The sequence below is a fragment of the Panicum hallii genome, chromosome 9 (assembly GCF_002211085.1).
Source record: "Panicum hallii strain FIL2 chromosome 9, PHallii_v3.1, whole genome shotgun sequence".
Classification (NCBI taxonomy): Eukaryota; Viridiplantae; Streptophyta; class Magnoliopsida; order Poales; family Poaceae; genus Panicum; species Panicum hallii.
This window is the reverse complement of record NC_038050.1, coordinates 7627385-7645792: the sequence shown is the minus strand read 5'-3', so window position 1 is coordinate 7645792 and position 18408 is coordinate 7627385. Positions and strand designations below refer to the sequence as shown.

Below are 18408 nucleotides of genomic sequence, written 5' to 3'. Positions count from 1 at the left end.
TTACTCTAATGCTGGTCTCCTGCCAGTTGTCAGGCTGACACAAGCAAACTTCCTAACCAAAACCATAAGATACTCGTACCGTTGCTGGCCTCATCTAACACGCCAAATCGCCAACACCCGATTTCAGTCTGAACACCAAATTCGCCACACATTTTGTTTGTTAACAACTCGATCAACCGTCGACGAGTTGGACCGGTACTACAATTTCCTGATGAAGTAGGAACCGGCAGCTCACCAGCATTACCGACTCGTTCAACAACTTCCATCGGAGATCACTCCTATAAAATCCACACCACCACGGGCCCAAAATCAACACAAAACAGGGCCAGTAGCAGCACCCCGTTTCCGAGCACCTCTTGGCAAGCTGACCGATCGCATCAGGCAGTAGCAAAATCCTAGCAAGAAAAATGGCAGCGAGGGCGGCGCCGTTCTGGCTCCTGGCCGCGGCACTGGTCGCGGCGGCGTCCGCGCAGTCCTCCGGCTCCAGCGGCGGCGACTGCACGTCGGCGCTGGTGAGCCTGTCCCCGTGCATGGACTACATCAGTGGCAACGGCACGTCGGCGCCCAGCGCCTCGTGCTGCTCGCAGCTCAAGGCCGTGGTGCAGTCCAAGCCGCAGTGCCTCTGCGCCGCGATCGGCGGCGACGCCTCGTCGTCTCTCGGCGGCGTCGAGATCGACCGGTCGCGCGCGCTCGGCCTCCCCGCCGCCTGCAACGTCCAGACCCCGCCCGCCAGCCGGTGCAACGCCGGTAAGCTCCCGCGCCCACCGGGGAAACTGGTCGGCGGCGGCTGATCGCTCTGCTTTTTTTTTCTCTCTCGCTCGCTCTCTCGTTGCTGAACGGCCGGAAACGGAACTAACTCTTCGTGCGATCGGATCGATCGGTGCAGGGTCGTCGGGCGGCGGATCGAAGGCGACGCCGTCCCTGCCGTCCGGCGCCGCGGCGCTCCGGGGGCCGGCGGGTCTCGTACTCGGCCTCGCCGTGGCTGCGGTCTACGCCGTGGCTGCTGCGTGATTCGTGAAGCGTGGTGGTTCAGGATTTCAGGACGCGTTGCGTCGTGTGAACTTTCGTTTCAGCAATACGGGGAGGAGGATTTTGAGTGTCGTGTGTGCCTCTATGGATTTTCGTCATTTGTGCCATTGGTTGATTCCGGGGTCGTAATAAATTTGCTGGTATATATGCGATGTTCATTTGATGATCCGTGTTGGTCTGGTCAACCCAAACTCATCGCGAATTCATTTGACATGCTGATTCGTAGTCGCAAGTTTGTTAGGATGCAGTCCTCCATCGTGTAAGGACGTAAGGTCAAATGCTGACTCGTAGTCCTCCATCGTGTATTCAGTAAGCAAATTTTGCAGTATTGGGTGCATGGTTCCTTTGTTAGGAATTTTCCCTTTTATATTTTTTCTTTTTAGAAAGGAAAAAGTCCGGTGTATATCCTCAAACTATCCTAAAATCCGATTTTCAACCTTTAACTATAAAATCGGATAACATAGACTATCCAACTATCGAAACCGGGCAAATTTATCCGTTAGGGTGGTTTTGAAGGTGGTTTATATTTTTTAAAAAATAAAAAATTCTAATTAGATCTAAAAAGCAAAATTAATTTATTTTAAATCAGAAAAATATGAAACTAGTACCTAAATTTTTTCTAAAAATGTAACATATCTATTATTGCTCTATTTGAATCCTATTTATTCAAAAGTAACAGTCATAACTAGAAACAACCATATACTATGAATATGAAAAAATTGGATCTGAATAACTGACAAGTACAGTGGCAATAGATAGGTTATATTTTTAGAAAATTTTTAATACCCATTTTGTATTTTATTTTATTTAAAATAACTTAATTATGAATTTTTTAGTTTAAATTTGAATATTTTTAATTTTTACAAAATAAAAACCACCTTCGAAACCACCCCACAGGGTAAAATTTGTCCCGTTTCGACAGTTGGATGGACTCTGTTATCTAGTTTTATAGTTGAAGGTTGAAAATCAAACTTTTTTAATAGTTCGAGAATGTAAATCAGATTTTTTTTCCTTTAAAAACGGTACAACGAAGGATGGCACCGTTGCTAGCCTCGTCTAAGGATGGAGAACCGATTTCAGTCCGAACAAGAACCGATTTCAGTCCGAACAACAGCCTATCTGTAGCACATTTTCTGGACACACGACAGCAAATACTCTTCCGTGAACTTGCAGCCTCTCATTCCCCTTGCCCAACTACAACCTGGTTTTCATCTGCTCCTGGCCTCGGACCTTGAAGGAGCCAGTGGCCTTGTAGCTCGGCCCTGGCTTGCTGGAGGTATCCCCCAGTCCCCCGCGTGCCTGAGATTTCCGTAGAAGGGATTAGGACCCAAGAAGGACATCGAGTAAGAACGGGACACGTAGTGGCACCACGCCAAAAACAGAAGGGAACAACACGAAACGCATGAGGCAGATAGCCAGCATGGGTGCACGGCATCCTGGCCAGCTTCAGCCTCAGGCAAGACACCCAGCTTCAGCTTCAGCCTCAGGCAGGTAGCTGGTCAGCTTCACCCAGACCCAGGCAAGAGGAAATGGCTCCTCGTGGGAGAACAAGAGCGGCGGCGCCGCCCCTCTGGCTCCTGGCCGCGGCCTCGCTGCTCATCGCAGCGGCGCCGGCGGGTGCACGTCAGCGCTGATCAGCCTGTCGCCGTGCGTCGACTACATGAGCGGCAACGGGGCGACGGCGCTCGCCCGGTGCTGCTCGCAGCTCAGGTCCGTGGCGCGGTCGAGGCCGTAGTGCTGCGCCGCGCTCCGGGTCGACCAGACCCGCGAGCTGAGCCTCACCGCAGCGTGCAGCGTCCAAACATGGGGAGTGCGTGGCGGTTGCGGTGGTCAGCGGTGAAGGGTGTTCAGCAAGTAGCCAATTAGATTTTCCTGAAGCACTTGCTCAGATTTTCTGTTTATTATTAGAGTGCTCAGAACAAGCGCACAGATAGGCACACAGCACCGTAAAGGGAGAAACACTACCTTGTACTCGGCAAAGACATGAAAAGTGCAGAAACAGAGTTACACGTCTGGGCTAAAATTGATAAAAAAAACAGTTCTGGGATCCCAAAGTATGTTGTGATTACATAGTAGCAGCGCTGAGAAACAATTAACAATATGCAAGCTCCAACGAGTTCATGCCTCAGGCAGCAACTGTAGTTGCTGCAGCTCCCGCTGATGCGTTGTCGCCGACGAGCTCACGCCTCGCATACTCCCTCGCCCCATCCTTGTCCACAATCTTGATTACAAAGTTCTGAGGCGCAACGACCAACCGCAGACGGATCTCCTTGATGCACTTGTCAACAAGATCTACTGCTTCCTCAACAGTCATGTCCGGGTGGTACAGCTTGTCCATCAGCGACAAACAGAAGTAGGAGCCGTACCCAAAAGCACCCTTGTCAATCTTGTGCAAGGTTGCAATGTAGTCGATGTAGTATAAGGAAGGGCCAACATCCTTATCATAACCACCAAGTATAACGTTGACCATGTACGGATTCTGAGGGGTAAACATGAAACATGTGTCAGGGGAGAAGAACATATAGAATCTCAATGAACAGGGCATGATAAATTAGCAGACAAAATGAAGAAAAAATGTGCTCTAGTTAAAGTACTCCTTATAAAGACAAAACAAACAAGCGTGGGCTATTGACTGCAAATTGTTTATGAATGAAATAAAAAATGGAGGGATATGCAGCGCACTTCATGGCTGCAGCAAGTATTAAAAAGACTTCATCTGTGCTACAATAGTGAAGGAGGATGAGAAAGTCCAGATAAGCCAAGATCTCTACTCACTTGTAACCCTCACAGGAATATAGCAAATAACTAACTGGAATTCTAGAAATGAAAACTGCCCAGTGCTCCCTTAAAGTAATATATAGCAATTAGACTATTAGCACAAGTATATATTGCAATATCACTACACAAATATTTGTCTAGAAATTAATATTAGTAGCCAAAATTCCAGGTCCATCTGTATAAATAGTGAAGCATCATTGATCAAGTTTATGTTGTACGGTTGCAATATACCATGAGTTCATCTTAACAATCATCTGTAGTATGATGAAATGACTGACAGGAACAACACAAAAAGCATAAAAGGTATCATCTTCAAGAATGGAAACACGATAAACAATCACGCCCATTACAATAGTAGCGGATATTAGTGATGTCAAGGAATAGAGTAACTATAGCATGAATATGATTTCCATGGCCCAAGCCTTTTGTAAGAAGTCCACATCACACAATTGTGCTACAATTTAAATAACAGGAATCTCCACCATACAAATTAGTTCAAACAGAACATTTACTGAACAGCATGGTGCTACCTGATTCTATGAGCAAATCTTATATGCCAACATCATATATTTTCCCCTAAAACAACACAAAGGATTTGGCCTTAAAACTTTCTAGAGGCATTAAAAAGACAATTTTTATACGCCTGCTGCCTGCATGTGTTAATTTACAAAATGTTTAAATCTGCAAGTGGCATCAGTTCATTGAGAGCTGGTATGTGATGTTCCTTTTGAAACCAGAACATGTTAGGTTCTTACTGAACATTAGTAAATGACTAGAGCTGAACCAGTTCATTCACAAATCACTACAGCAAATGAGTGAGCCGCTTAAAATACTCTGCTTTACATGAGAAAACCTACAGGCATATATCTCTTTCGCTAGCAAATGTAACACCTGTTTCAGTTGGCCATAATTCATCAAATCACACCACCTATGCCACTGGCTTAATGAAATCATCTCCCCTTCACCCAATCAAATTTGATCCGTAATCACCCTTGAGTACAACCAGAGCAGCACGCAGTAATTTCCATTCAACGAACTATAGGACACCCAAATCGGCCATACAAGAGACTATGCCTAACCCTAATCCAACCCGGATTGACCCTTTTGCGCTCTAAAAATTCAACCTTTTTGCAGGCAAACCCAGTAGCACAGACAGAGGAATAAGATTAATTCGGGTCGGTACCTTCCGGAGGGCTGTGGCGAGCTCGCCGCGGGTGAAGTTGGCGGTGGCGGCGGTGGAGAGCGGGGTGGTGTTGCGGAACTGGTACAGGTGGAGGTTCTTCTGTATGTACTCCGTGAATTGCACCCTGCGCCAAGCGAAACACCGCGATCAGAACACCCACAGAAACCCAGCCAGATCGGGATCAGATCGCGCGCCCCAGAAAAACCCTAGAAAAAGGGAGCGCGTAATCGACGGACTGGCCGCCGAACGGACGGATCGGCGACTGTAGAGGACGTACCGGTCGCCGGGCTCCCCCGAGGCGCCCATCAGCTTGTGCGAGTCGAGGACCATCACCTTGTCCTCGTCCGTCTTGTGGACGAGGATGCTCTGCACGGCGGAGGTGTCCGCCGCCACCACCGCGAAGTCGCGGCCGACCACGCCCAGGACGCACTCCATTGCTGGGGCTGGACTGGATTCCTCGCTAGTGCTCCGATGCTGCGCGAGGCGAGAGAAACGGGAACCGTGGCGACGAGGCGAGGGCGACGGAGTCGTGTATATAGGCAGGGCCGCAGGGGGAGGAATCCGAAACAGTTCGGGAAGTGAACCGAGTTCGTCTTGGGGTAGAAGAAAGAAGAAAGGGAAACCGAGACGGAAAGGCCCAAAGGGGGGTCGATGGTGTTCGGACTTTGTGGGCTGGGCCTTCTTCCGTTGCCTTGACTAGCTGAGCTGGCTGCTTGCTGTGTGGCGGGCTGGGCCTTCATCTGTTGTCCTGACAGCTGTATGTTTTTGTTTTCTTTTTTTCGGAAGCTGAACCTTTTTTGATAATGGAAACTTTATTTAATTCAAGAATTTTACATCGAGATGATACAAAATTTTTAAACATTCCCGACCTCTGCATTACTAGGATGAGCATAGCCTATAAACAAAATAAAAAAAAATAAACCGAGACGCTAATGACTGTCAATCCGTAAACTAGAACGCCACCTATATACCTCGGAAAAAAACTCCTTAGCCACCTGAGCCAACTGTTGCGACACCACTACAACAAAAAGTCTTGTAAATCTGGTTTTATAGTATAATTTATGAACGGACTAATGGATAACAAATAACTAAGAAGTTTTTATAGTATAATTGATGAACGGACTAATGGATAACTGAGAAAATAACCTCTAAAAGAAAGGTTAAATTTTCTTTCAAAAACAAAATCATTCCTGCAAAGCCATAACGACCAACAAGTATTAGCCGCTCCTAGCATGACTAGCAATTTTATTTCTTACCCCATAGCCAGTTACCAAACATATGTGATTACTACAAGGCTGCAGAAGATCTGAAGCCGCATGTGTGATAGATGATACTTCACGTGCAAAAGGACAATTAAAAAAAGATGTTGAATCATCCCGTCACTAGAGCAAAAGCAACACTTTTTATCACCTTTCCAGTTGCGCTTAATTATATTATCTTTCGTCAACACCACACCCCTCCGTAAATATCAAAGAAAAATCTTAACTTTAGGGGAGCTTTTAGTTTCCATAGACGTTCATTCAAGTTGGGTACATCAGCATGAATCATGATTAAATAATAAGATTTTACGAAGAACTGCCTAAAAGGGTGGAGATTCCAGTAAAATTCATCTTGTTCTTAGCTCAACACTGTATCAGCGACAAGCGGAACTAAATCATTCCATTCTACTAACTTATTGCCAATAAGATCTATACGTCATGAGATATTGATAAATGGGGTGCTAAAAGTTTCTACCACGGTGACTCGTTTATGGCGGGCAATGTTATACAAACAAGGATACTGCTCACGCAATGTTGCATTGCCCAACCATTTGTCTTCCCGAATCAAAAGTTCCAAACCGGAAGAATTCTCATTTCACCTTCATCGAACTAGCCCAAAAGTGAGAGTCCCCACTTTTACATTGAACTTGCAATGAAGATTTAGTGTTCATGTATTTATTGCGCAATATCTGCTGCTATGTCCTATATATTGTGAGCAGTCTAAAGAGCGAGCAAAGCAGTATTTCTTATATGTATTTTTTATATCAACATCATGAACTCCTAATCCCCTTGATTGTTTTCGGAAGCTGTATATTTTTTTTAAAATTGTGCAATAAAAAAGACTCCACCTTGCCATTGCCTAGCCCACCTAGCCATTGGTATATATATATATATATATATATATATATATATATATATATATATATATATATGTATATGTATATGTATATGTATGTATGTATATATATATATCGTTATATATATAACCAGGCTAAAAGGCAACAAGGTGCAATTTTTTTTACAAAATGCACCCATCCTACGGTTGCAACCGAGAGACTACACCGATTGCAACCGGAAGAATAGACTAATTGCACTGGATGGGACTGATTGTAACTAGACGCGAACTAGCTGCAACTGGACGCGAACCGATTACAACTCGGACCGATCCGATTGCAACTGAACGCTAAAACCGTTGCACTGTCACGGTTGCAACTGAGAGGGTGGGTGCATTCTCTGTACAAAATGCACCCAGATGCATTATAACAAAACAATATATATATATATATATATATTATATTTCATCACGATTTGTGACAAGCGAACAGCCGGCAGCACGGGGCACAGAAATTAGGCGATCGTGCTGAACTAGTAAACTGTCATCAAGGTAATGATCTCTGCGATTCAGTTACTTTGCCGTGAGGAAGTAGAGGCAGTGTGAGAACATCTCCAGTGCTCTTGAATGTAGGCATGATATATTTTTGTAAGGAAATTACAGCATTGTTCCATACTCAGTTTAACGGTGTATATACTGAAACAAAAAAAAAGAACATATTATATTGAAAATGGAAACTGAAAATAAAAAAGTAGCCGAAGGAAATTTTCAAGTAGCCATTCCGACCGGAACCGAAGGAAATTTTCAAGTAGCCGCCTACCACAACTTCAGTAAAAGAACATGCGAATCATCAGTAGGCAGTAGCTTTTGTCTTTACCATCGCATCAACCATTACAAAATTCTACTTACAACCGCATAATACAGCGCCTTGGAAATTTACCGTGGGATACATGATGATGTGTGTGAACATTTCTGTGCAAGTTACAATCACCTAATCTAAACACGCAGCACGGAGAAATTACCTTAGTCACAGCAGGCACAGCAACGTGATGCGCATTGGGGAACCTCCATCCGCAACACTTCGCAGGATCCAATCCATGTTGCATCGTCCGCTCAGTGCCGCTTGATTCATGTAAAGTATACGCATGGCCCGAGTGGAAGGTTACTGCTTGCTACCAAAATTATCTTAAGACGTATGCTGCTATCTATCTACTCAATCACAAGGTTGTCAAGAAGAGGACGCTCCAGATGTGCATTACCGCCCAGCAGTCTGCCATTCAGCAAGCCCCTGTGAATCAAAATAACACATCAACCCAAAATGGTAATGAATTATCAATTTTCCTATAAAGAAATCAGATTTTAGCCCATTTCATTTAATGCATGTAAATGAATCTAGTGCTGCAAAAAATGCATCCGGAATTTTTCCCAAAATCTTTGCTCTAGCATGTCTAGAACAAGAGAGCTGATGAAATATCAAGAGAGCTTCACCACCAAGAGGCTTCCGAATGCAATACTAAAGTTCACCACCAATAGCAGGCCAGTAATTTAAACCTCAGTTTTGAAGCAAATGCAAACAGAATATAATTTCCTTGTGGCAATGTACAGGCTTGCAGATGTAGACAATATTAGTGGGGGCAGGAGGAACATCAAAACCTTACACTCGTCGATTGGAGCTCCGCCATCACAGTATTGCCATCCTCCTGAAACACCATAACACTTGGAAGGGAGCCCAGATAAAAAAAATATATACATATTTCTCAACTAAACTAAAAGTATAATTTATCACCTCAAGTAATAGATCTTTTCTGGTTATCAATCCTACAACACGAGAAGGCCTAGGAACAACAAATATATGTCTCAATCCAAGCTGGCGGAAGAGATTGTACACCTGAAATCATTGATACTAACACTTACCACATAACCACCTCAATGAAATGGATGTATAATCCACAAGTAAAGCATGACTTACCTTCGCCAACGACATGTCCTCTGGCACTATGTATGGTGAAGGATTTAAAAATGGGGCAAGATCCAAATATAACCCCAGTTCATCCTCTGTCAAATGAATATCATCAATTGACTTTCCTTTACTTGATGCTGGTTTAACGAAGTCACTAAAATTATGCCTAAGTAACAACAAAAACATTCAATAATTTCCAGAGGAAAGTGTATTGAATATGCTATTCAGGCTTACAGATAGATAAACACAAACCTGTTCAGTACGCCTGGCCCACAAGGGAAAGGACTGTTCTGGAAATCTACTTTAGCTTGTAGAAGTACCAGTAAGTGGCTGCAATAAGAGGATGACAAGGTCAGTGTATTTATTACAAAGTATAGCTCTCTTTACTAGCCCCTAGGCTCAGCTTGTAGACATCTGACCCATTGACCTAGGTCTCGTTCACAGAATGCAATTGTAAAATCCCTAATTCCCTAATGTTTAGCACAGTGACATGAATCACCAAAATTCAAGAGCATGTAGCATTGTATCTTACCTACGAAGTATGAGACCTATGACTAGTGATTCGCCATTCTGCCCACGGTCAACAACCTAAACCAAGAATAGAACATCGAAAACGAATTAGTGAAAATCGAGTGAAAACTTTGTTGTAACAACTGTCGAGGAAACTTACAGGGAAACCATTATGCTTGTTGGTTCGCAAAACAGAAACAATGTCAATTACTCTTGAAACACGAGGTAGGTAGATAACCTGACATAGGTGACAAGATTGGATGCATTAGCACTCAGAATAAGACTGATACATGGTATTTCCATGGTCCACTTAGATAGCTCAATAGAGTACAAAGCTTCATAACCTTTTGATTCTTGCAGGCATCCTTTGCATTCATATTTCTCATAACCTGTTTAGGCCTGGAGTCCAGTAAAGGGATGCCCCTTAATCGGGCTTGCTCTTCATACAGCCCTTCATTAAAGAAGTCACCAACCGCCTACATAAACTGAAATCAGCAGACATATTCCATTCATTATGTTCAACTAGGAGTCACGGATTGTGGAGTTAGTTACCTTAGAAACTAGAAGAACAAGCATGATCAGTGGCAAGAGTTTCAAGTTATTTGTAATCTCAACCATGATAACACATAAAGATACGGTCATTCTCATTGAACCACCAAGAAAGGATGCAGCACCAAGCAGCGCATACCTACAACAATATTGATAATGAATAGAGATTGTGTCAAGTTCTCACCAACGAACTCTCAAATATCATCCCCATTTGAATAAAAGAATAATGACATTAAGGACTATTCAACGCAAAAAACATAATGCTAAGAGAGCATAAATTAATATAACTATATTGCATGTGTGGATACGAAGAGATGGCGAGGACTCACGTGCCCTCTTCAATGTTTAGCTTCTTATAATACTTGACAACAAACATTCCAACAAGCCGTCCATATGTAGATCCGATCATTATTCCTGGAACGAACTGACCAGCTGGAACAGCAGTTCCAAATGTCACGACAGCTAAGGAGTAAAACATGACCTGAGAAACAAAAGGGTAAAGTGGGAAATGTAAGCAGATGAAGGAACTCATGAAATAATCATCAGATTTCAGCAAAGCCAACTTGGTTGCTTGATTAACCAAAGGTAGATCTTACAACAGTATCCGATCTCAGTACAGTAAAAGTGGTGACCAACATACTTTATTCTACTGATAGAATCTGCTTCCCCCCCCCCCCCCCCCCCCTCGAACACACAGGAGAGCTACTGATACAATGCACTACTTAAGACACAGACAGCTAAATTTCTATGACAACTATAATTTATAATTAGTATTTGAAGATGGATACTTTTAACAGTTCTTCCTAATTAAAGATGTATCAAATCAACAATTGATGTAACCATAAGTTCAGTAAGATATAGTTTGTTTGAGCCCTATAGCATAATAATACCTACAAAAAAAACTGCAGCAAACAGAGGTGCAAATGGGGGGGTACCAGGAAGGTGATCAGGCTCTGTGCACTGTATTCATGAAATGTTTTCGCACTGAAAAGATTACGTATTGCATCATCCTGAAAAAAAATGATGTTGAATAAAGCCATAAGGAACATCCAAACAAGAAATTGTTAGACTAAGAAAGTTCTCCAATGATATTTAACCTGAGTATTGAAGAAAATGGTTGCCAGATCATTGTATTCTTTATCTTTTGAACAATAAAACTGCACAATGCAAACAAAAGATTAAGAGAAGAAAACAAATTATGTATCTGAAGAGAACATGCAAGTCAACCAGAAATTCACAAAGTAAATCTCACATTAACAAAATTCCCATCTGTGCCAGGTGGATGAGGGCATTCTATGCCGGAATTAGCTCCTAATTGAGGGCATGGGCTGCATTTTCTTAGTAGCGGCAACACAAAGGAAATCGTCGACGTTACCAAAGATATGAGGCAGGCTTCAAAGATCTGAAAATGTTAACCTGGATGTCAGAAATAGAACTACAGACAGAAGCCATTCTACTACTAAAGTCCATGTTTTCAGCATACCTGCACTCGTTTCCCTTTTTTGTGAAGATACGTTCGCCTCCATTTAGTTATATACAGGGTGAGTTGATTAAATAATGCCCCTGAAGAGAAACTAGCACATTAGATTCAGGGATATTTGACAAAGAATGAGACAAACAATAGTACTGCTTATTCGGTCTGGATCTACTGGGACATAATATTTCAGGATTGGAGTGTGCCTCACTCAATGAACACTATGTTTCCCATAGAACTTCATCCAGCTCTAGCTAGAGGAGAGTCTACAAGACGCCAAAGAGCAGTTTAACTAGCTGACACAGAACTGGGTAAAGTGGGTATAGTGCAGCCTAAGGGCCAACATAGTGATTTTGTAACAATGCAACTATATTACCCTACACTGGTTAATAGCTAGCATGATGAGAAGACAATCAACTATGCAAAGGCGAGGGCCACATTTAAATGACTAACATCCTAGTCAGTACATAAACTATTGTTATGTGCAAAACCTGACTTGGCTTCTGTAGAGACACTGGATCAACTTTGCAAACAAAAACTCACCAAGAAGTCCACCAATAACACCAATAATTGCCATGGGAAACAGTTCCTGATATGAATAATCTTCTTGACCTCTTCAAAGAATATGAAAAAAATCACTATCATAAATGCAATTTCCAGATTGAAGCAACACCAATAAGATTAGGTGTGAGGGCTTATCTCACCCAGATATGTCCCAGATTATGAAACCTCCAGCTCCAAAATGACCACACTTTCCACTGTTGCACCAATTCATTGCCGAGCGCACCACAACGGCCACAACAGCAGATGTGAAGAATACTCTCCACATAAGATGACTTCTCCACCTTCAGCAATATTATGGGAACACAATCAATCATATTTGTGTCAACTCGAATATGCTCAAACGCAAATACAGGTTGAATTTCGACTTAGTTGGGTCAAACGCAGATAACATTATAATTTTCTTAATAACAAGGCATCAAAGATAAACCGATATTTAATTTATTTATTTCACTAGAAGAAATGTGAATCACACTAAAAATGTAAGACTCGCAGCTATTTAGACATACTGCAATAAAATATGCATGCAAATGGCAGGAAATTGCAAAGGATAAACCGTAACATAGTGATTACATACCAGGATGTAACTTCCTCCAGGGCAAATAGCACCCCACCAACAGGAGCTCTGAAGGCTGCAGCAACTCCAGCTGCACATCCACATGTCACCTTTTGAAACATTAATAGTTTTGAGAGTTTCAATATTATGATCCATTCATTCTTAAAAGATCTCAGAATGCATTCAACATCATATGAAAGAATACATCAACATTTTAAAGGTGGTTATCCCCTATTCAATTATTCATTTTTTGTATTGTTTTCTTTTTGTACTTATTGTTTTAATTAGCACAATTGAGGAGCGTGTTAGAGCATGGACATCAGAAGTGTTAAAATAACAAGTTTAAGAAAAACAGAAATTGAATAAAAATTTGTTTGGAAAAAAAATCAGCTTTACCTTAACAACCTTTCTGTAGGGCGTACTTTAACAATTTGAAATTGGCTTGGCTAAATAACTTTTAAGTTGTATAAACTAGAAAAAATTAAGTTGCCAGAGTAAAGAAAAACTTGAAACAGATTCATCTATCGACATTTCAATTCCGGTGAATGTTTAAGGTAACTGATCAAGATAAGTTAAGAGTACTACAAAACATCCTGTGGTTGCCGTACATGACCGATACAGGCAAATACGAAAGCAATAAGATGTGGTAGATAAGGATGCACCAGCAAGGAAGGGTGATCAACCCCGAACCCTCACATTTAAACAGAGAAGAAACAGCTGGGCCACTTAACTATTTAAGTATAGCAAGCAGATATGCCTGCTATTTTACAACACTAGGATAAAATGGGTAGGCTTGAGTGCTTGAGTGTCTAAAGTCTAAACAATCAAGTCTTGCAATTTAATGGCATGCCAAACAAGATCAGTCACATTGAACCGCTCCACAAACATGGTCTCGTTCAACAGTATTACCATATGGTAAGTGTCTAAGCAAATAATACAGCATCCATCTTCTATACTACCCAAACAGTTCTGGAACCAGACTAACTCAACTTTCTTCTATATTACCAATTTTTTTCAGGTCAACAAGATGTTCTAGTTGGAAGGTAAAATTAAATGGCACAAGGAAAGCAATAAATTCAAGATAATTTGAAGATTAAAGTAGAGAGAATGGCAAAAAAGTAGTCATGAGTGACTCTATTTAACAGCTAGTCATGGAGGCTTGTTAATCAAATGCATGGTCAAAAGTAACTTACAAGGTCTCGCCGATCACGATCGCTTTCAAAAATCCGTACCCATCTAGAACTCAAGTGGTATTTTGCAGATCCACCCTATGCACATGCACATTAGAATTAGTTAACAGTATGAAGCATTTACGTAGCATAGCAATAAAATGCTGCCAGGTGGAAATGAAGTAGAATGAAAAAGCTAATCTGCTGCCATGTCTTTACGTGTTTGGTGTTGGCCTTTGTGTACAAATTTTGTTGGACCAGTCAACATTAATTCAAAGTACAGGAGAACCCCATAAGTAGTCAATCAGTTGGTGTTGTAAGCATCACTAACAAAGTTCTCCAAGGATTTCCTAAATTGCTGCTGGAGAGAGGCTATTTTTATACTTTTTGGCATTGATGGTTTGTGTACTCGCTTATGACCCTTTTCTGGACAATAAGATACCACAACTGCCTGTTCCGTTCAACTCTATTCTGAATAAGCAAGACAATGATAGACATGGTAGAAGTACATAGCATACATCCACATCTTTAACTTGTGGATGAAATAGTGTTAAATGGAGATGTTCAGATCACGATCATAAACTCACTTGTCCAAGAAGAGAAGCAATGCAGGCTCCAGTATGAACAAGAGGCCCTTCTTTTCCTAGAGCCAATCCACCTCCAACTGATCCAATGCTCCCGAAGATCTATTACACACAGCAGTATATGTGAATATAATACTCAGTTTGCCATCATCATATTAGCTGAAGAAAGCAAATGTAAATTCACCTTCCCAACTAATGTTCTGAAAAGGAGGATTCCATGTGTATCCACTCCTGCATAAAGGCTTTAAACTACATCACCAATTTCTGAGAGTACTAGCACCAGAAGTTCAGAACTTTCAGTAATTAAAACCTTACCATTTAAATAACCTTTGATCTCTGGAATACCAGATCCAGCAGCTGCTGGAGCATAGTTTGTGACTATGTATACAGAAGAGAAGACAAGGGCTAAATTGAAAACGGTGTAGACAAAGAATCCCACAAAATATGAATGCTTTATTATAGCAAATGTTGCAGTATATTTCCATCCAGAGAAGTTCTCAACAGCCAAATTTATGAATATAGCAGCTAATCCAGTACCTACAAACCAGAAAATGATATCAAATGCACGACGAACCAACTATTGGAAACAACCGGGAACAGTGCAAGTAAAATTTGGTGTATGAATATATATCACTAACAGATATACGGTCTTATATGCTTAGAGTCTCTATTTCCCAATCAAATAAATCATGAGGCGTAGTTTCCAATTAGCTGAATCATAAGACATACGTTACACTTATAACATCACAAAAGGGTTTCCTTTTCGCAACATGTTGTGGAAATCATCTATGAATCTTGCAAGACCAATCTTGGTGTTTGTTTGTACAACAACTGGGCAGATGCTGCCCACCCTAATACATCAAGTTGTCCAATCATTTTTCTAGATATTAACATTAATATAAAATACTACTATAGTTTTATAGGAACATTTTAACAAAATTAAGCATAATACTTGTTCATGTACTTATGGTTATCCTAATAAAATATGACTTATGGTCAAATTTATTTTTTCACTAAATCGAAGATAAAAATTTCAGCTGTGATAAAGATAATGGGAATTTGTAGTTTACGGTAGATAACAAATACTAAAAAATATTCCAGGATTCCACTTTCATGAAAATAACAGTACAACATTTAGAGGTTACGGTGCCAAATATGATGTGCATACCAAGAATGTCCAAGTTTTATTAAACAGAAACTGTGCATCTTAGCAGCAATCATCCTGCTACGCTATTAATCCCTATGCTGCAGTTCATGCTGAATTTCAAGTTTTCTGAAAAGATAGTAACTGGTACTCAACTAATCATCCCCACCTTATAGTAATTATATAGCCTAAACTACAAGGGTATCTGAATTCTGAACCTTGTATGCAGCCGATTTTCTATGGTTTTGCCATATTCTGGAGCTTCCATTCAAAAATACTGGAGTAGTAGGATATTTTGGTCGCGCATTTTAATTTGGCTGACATACAGGCAATAGTATTTGGGAATACGAGGAAACCAAATCCGAAATGACCAGACTCATCTCAATTAAATTTTGGGTAATTAGGCTCACAGATTCAGTGATGTTTATATCAGTGGGATATAAACAGATTCCCAGTGATAAATAAGTTTAGTCAAGGCAACTAGAAAGAGGCTCAAGGAAAACCAGATTCAATAAAAAAATGTCAGACTAAATAATGTACGAGCTACTTGCAAACCACTGAAATCTCCATTACTACACAGAGCTCTTAGAATTGGACAAACCGCTAAGCAAAACACAACAAAGGATGAGATAGAGAGTGCTGACCGACGCCGATCAGCAGAGAGAATAGCCACTTGAGCATGACGTAGTAGGGCACCCAGAACTTGCTCCGCTGCGCCTGCAACCCACCCAGCGACACAGACGACTGAGCTGACCGCACACGCTCGGGGGCAAAAGCGGCAGATGGGGCGGGGCGCGGCGCGTACCTGCTCCTCCCGGTACGCGTAGTTCTCGATGACCTCGTAGTCCAGGCTTTCGACGGCCGCAGCAGAGAAGAGCTCGTCGCCCGCCGCCGCGGCGGAGGTGGAGGGCCCCGCCCCCTCCGCGTCCGCGGTGGGGAGGCGCGTCCACGCGAGCCGCGCCATCCCGATGCCGTCGGGGACGCCGTCGTCGCCGCCGGAGAGCATTGGATCGGGCCGGGGTCGCTCCGGATCCCGCCCGGGACGCGCGATTCCAACGGTTCGATCGCGGGGTAGGGAGGAGACGGGGGAGCCTGCCTGCTGCGTGCTGGCCGGGAAAGCTTAGGAGCCAAGAGTTCGTCGAGTCGCTCGAGCCGGTCAGGTCCCAGCAGTTCGTGGCGTGGTTAGTTTGTGTGGTGGCGTACGGGGTTCGGTGCGTGCGTCCGTGGCGGTCGGTCGTCGCGGTGGCGGAGTGGCGTGGCGTTTGCCGTTCACGGCGCAGGGCTCTTTGACTCCGCCACAGGGGATCGACGGCGCAGCTACCGGGGGAGATGGCACCAGCGGAGGAGATGCCCGGAGCACGTGGTCGCGGTCGGACTTTGACTTGGGAACAGTGGCTGCGAATGACACTGTGATGCTCCACGGCCCACTGTCCAATTAAACTATCGTAGTCCACGCAAGGCGACGTCGAGGCTTGAGAGCTTTTCTGCTCCGGAGAACCTCATACGGGACGGGCTCTTTGCAAGAATAAGTGGTGACGTCTTTGTCTTTGACGGAAATTTGTTCGTGGCGCTCGTGAGCCAAACCAGTAACAGTGAGTTGAGCTAGGATCTTTGCTCGTTACCTCAACAGCTTTTGCAAAGAATGGTGGTGTCATGGGCTTGGATGGAAATTCATTCACGGCGCACGCCTTTCACAAATCACAGGTGCCACGGGCCCACGAGGCTAACGGGTGAAGTTGAGCTAGTTTTTTGTTAATGCTACGAATCGAGCGCCCGACGGTCGGACGGTACATGCATCCTCACGCTCACGCCACGCGTCTGAATTCACCACCACGTACCGCTCGCTCGTTGGTAACTTTGGTGGCTAATCCACTCCACCAACAGCATCTCCCCCGCATCGTCTCAAATCCCACGGATCCGCCTCCTCTGTAGCACGCCACCTCCTCGATCCGTAGCACGCTGCCTCATTGCTACCGGCAACAGCACTCACATCTGCCTTCCTGCGCCATTAACTCCTCGCTACCGGCGGCCGTGCTCAGAGCTGTCTCCCCACACCCTGTTGCCCGGTCGCTCCCGATGGCAATGCTCGCAGCTGCCTCCTACTCCATGCTGCATCGTCGCTACCGCAGGCACCTCCCCTGCAGCACATGTCTGCTTCCCTCGCGTCACCCCCGCTTAAATCACGGTCGAAGCCACATCGCGCGCCATTGGAGAGGCGGCGGTGCTCCAACGCAGCCACAACGTTAGCCTTCCTGAGGTGCACGACGAGGAGGTAGTAACCACTAGGCGTAAAAGTTGGATATGGTATGGGAGTTGAAGAAGCTAATGTTATTGAGCTGAGCTCTGGATCACGTTGTTGCAGTATATATTTGGAGAGGCTGCAGATGTTATGTTGCAATTGTTGCAACCGATTTTTTTTGTTCATGTTGCAACTAGTGATATCCTTCGTTGCGTTAGCCTTTTGTTGATGTTGCATGAGGTGTTCTTGAATGTTTCACTATCTTATTTGCAAAGTGCTTGTTCCTAGAGAAAAAAGATTGAGATCAAATGTTGGCATGAAACATCACCATTTGTTGTGGTGGGAATTTTTTTTCCTTAGAATCTTGTAAGATTGGATAGGCAGTCGGCTTGGCATCCAAGTCCTACAGGCTACATCTATCCATATATTTATGGGCTCACATCCAAATACCTAAGTAATTTTAAACGTTGAACCTTGAGTTATGCTCAAATAATTACACGTGTATTGGTGGTCGTTAAAAATGCCCATACATTCCTTCCTAAGGTTTTATGGTACCTTGAAATTGTGTAGATTCAAACTAA

General features: G+C 43.1%; 3 protein-coding genes across 6 annotated transcripts; 1 reads left to right on the top strand and 2 right to left on the bottom strand.

Annotated features, from left to right (window-relative positions):
• Positions 1 to 76: 76 nt before the first annotated feature.
• LOC112876605 (non-specific lipid transfer protein GPI-anchored 2-like) lies at positions 77 to 1190 on the top strand. Its single transcript, XM_025940747.1, has 2 exons — positions 77 to 747; positions 887 to 1190. Exons 1-2 carry the CDS (start codon positions 408 to 410, stop codon positions 1009 to 1011), a joined length of 465 nt encoding a protein of 154 aa, XP_025796532.1. The 5' UTR covers positions 77 to 407; the 3' UTR covers positions 1012 to 1190.
• Positions 1191 to 2976: 1786 nt separating this feature from the next.
• On the bottom strand, positions 2977 to 5574 carry LOC112877819 (proteasome subunit beta type-2). The gene is made up of 3 exons (XM_025942186.1): positions 5268 to 5574; positions 4991 to 5114; positions 2977 to 3508 (listed from the first exon to the last, which is right to left on the bottom strand). The coding sequence occupies exons 1-3, from the start codon at positions 5423 to 5425 to the stop codon at positions 3155 to 3157; spliced, it is 636 nt and encodes a 211-aa protein (XP_025797971.1). The 5' UTR covers positions 5426 to 5574; the 3' UTR covers positions 2977 to 3154.
• A 2280-nt stretch (positions 5575 to 7854) lies between these two features.
• Positions 7855 to 16797, bottom strand: LOC112874357 (chloride channel protein CLC-d). Of its 4 annotated transcripts, none has more exons than XM_025937635.1 (23): positions 16394 to 16792; positions 16233 to 16305; positions 14760 to 14981; positions 14629 to 14675; positions 14448 to 14546; positions 13885 to 13959; positions 12713 to 12801; positions 12279 to 12419; positions 12118 to 12188; positions 11584 to 11663; positions 11353 to 11502; positions 11198 to 11257; positions 11036 to 11110; positions 10430 to 10581; positions 10104 to 10239; positions 9896 to 10027; positions 9712 to 9789; positions 9574 to 9629; positions 9294 to 9371; positions 9051 to 9207; positions 8868 to 8969; positions 8740 to 8781; positions 7855 to 8369 (listed from the first exon to the last, which is right to left on the bottom strand). In XM_025937635.1, exons 1-23 carry the CDS (start codon positions 16592 to 16594, stop codon positions 8337 to 8339), a joined length of 2349 nt encoding a protein of 782 aa, XP_025793420.1. In that variant the 5' UTR covers positions 16595 to 16792; the 3' UTR covers positions 7855 to 8336. The 4 variants fall into 4 exon arrangements, 3 of the variants coding, with proteins under 3 accessions (XP_025793420.1, XP_025793419.1, XP_025793421.1); XM_025937634.1 differs by having other exon boundaries at positions 8735 to 8781; positions 16394 to 16787; XM_025937636.1 differs by having other exon boundaries at positions 8735 to 8781; positions 14629 to 14686; positions 16394 to 16456.
• Between the last annotated feature and the right edge of the window lie 1611 nt (positions 16798 to 18408).

Bases quoted from the DNA above. Each gene is read 5' to 3' on its own strand.
- LOC112876605 (XM_025940747.1), top strand. From the start codon at position 408: ATGGCAGCGAGGGCGGCGCCGTTCTGGCTCCTGGCCGCGGCACTGGTC. The intron at 748-886 runs GTAAGCTCCCGC...CGATCGGTGCAG, and splicing joins CGCCAGCCGGTGCAACGCCG to GGTCGTCGGGCGGCGGATCG.
- LOC112877819 (XM_025942186.1), bottom strand. From the start codon at position 5,425: ATGGAGTGCGTCCTGGGCGTGGTCGGCCGCGACTTCGCGGTGGTGGCG. The intron at 5,115-5,267 runs GTACGTCCTCTA...CGCTTGGCGCAG, and splicing joins TCGGGGGAGCCCGGCGACCG to GGTGCAATTCACGGAGTACA. The intron at 3,509-4,990 runs GTACCGACCCGA...TTTACCCCTCAG, and splicing joins TCGCCACAGCCCTCCGGAAG to AATCCGTACATGGTCAACGT.
- LOC112874357 (XM_025937634.1), bottom strand. From the start codon at position 16,594: ATGCTCTCCGGCGGCGACGACGGCGTCCCCGACGGCATCGGGATGGCG. The intron at 11,664-12,117 runs GTGAGTTTTTGT...GTTTCTCTTCAG, and splicing joins TGTTATTGGTGGACTTCTTG to GGGCATTATTTAATCAACTC. The intron at 10,028-10,103 runs GTAACTAACTCC...CAGTTTATGTAG, and splicing joins TTGTTCTTCTAGTTTCTAAG to GCGGTTGGTGACTTCTTTAA.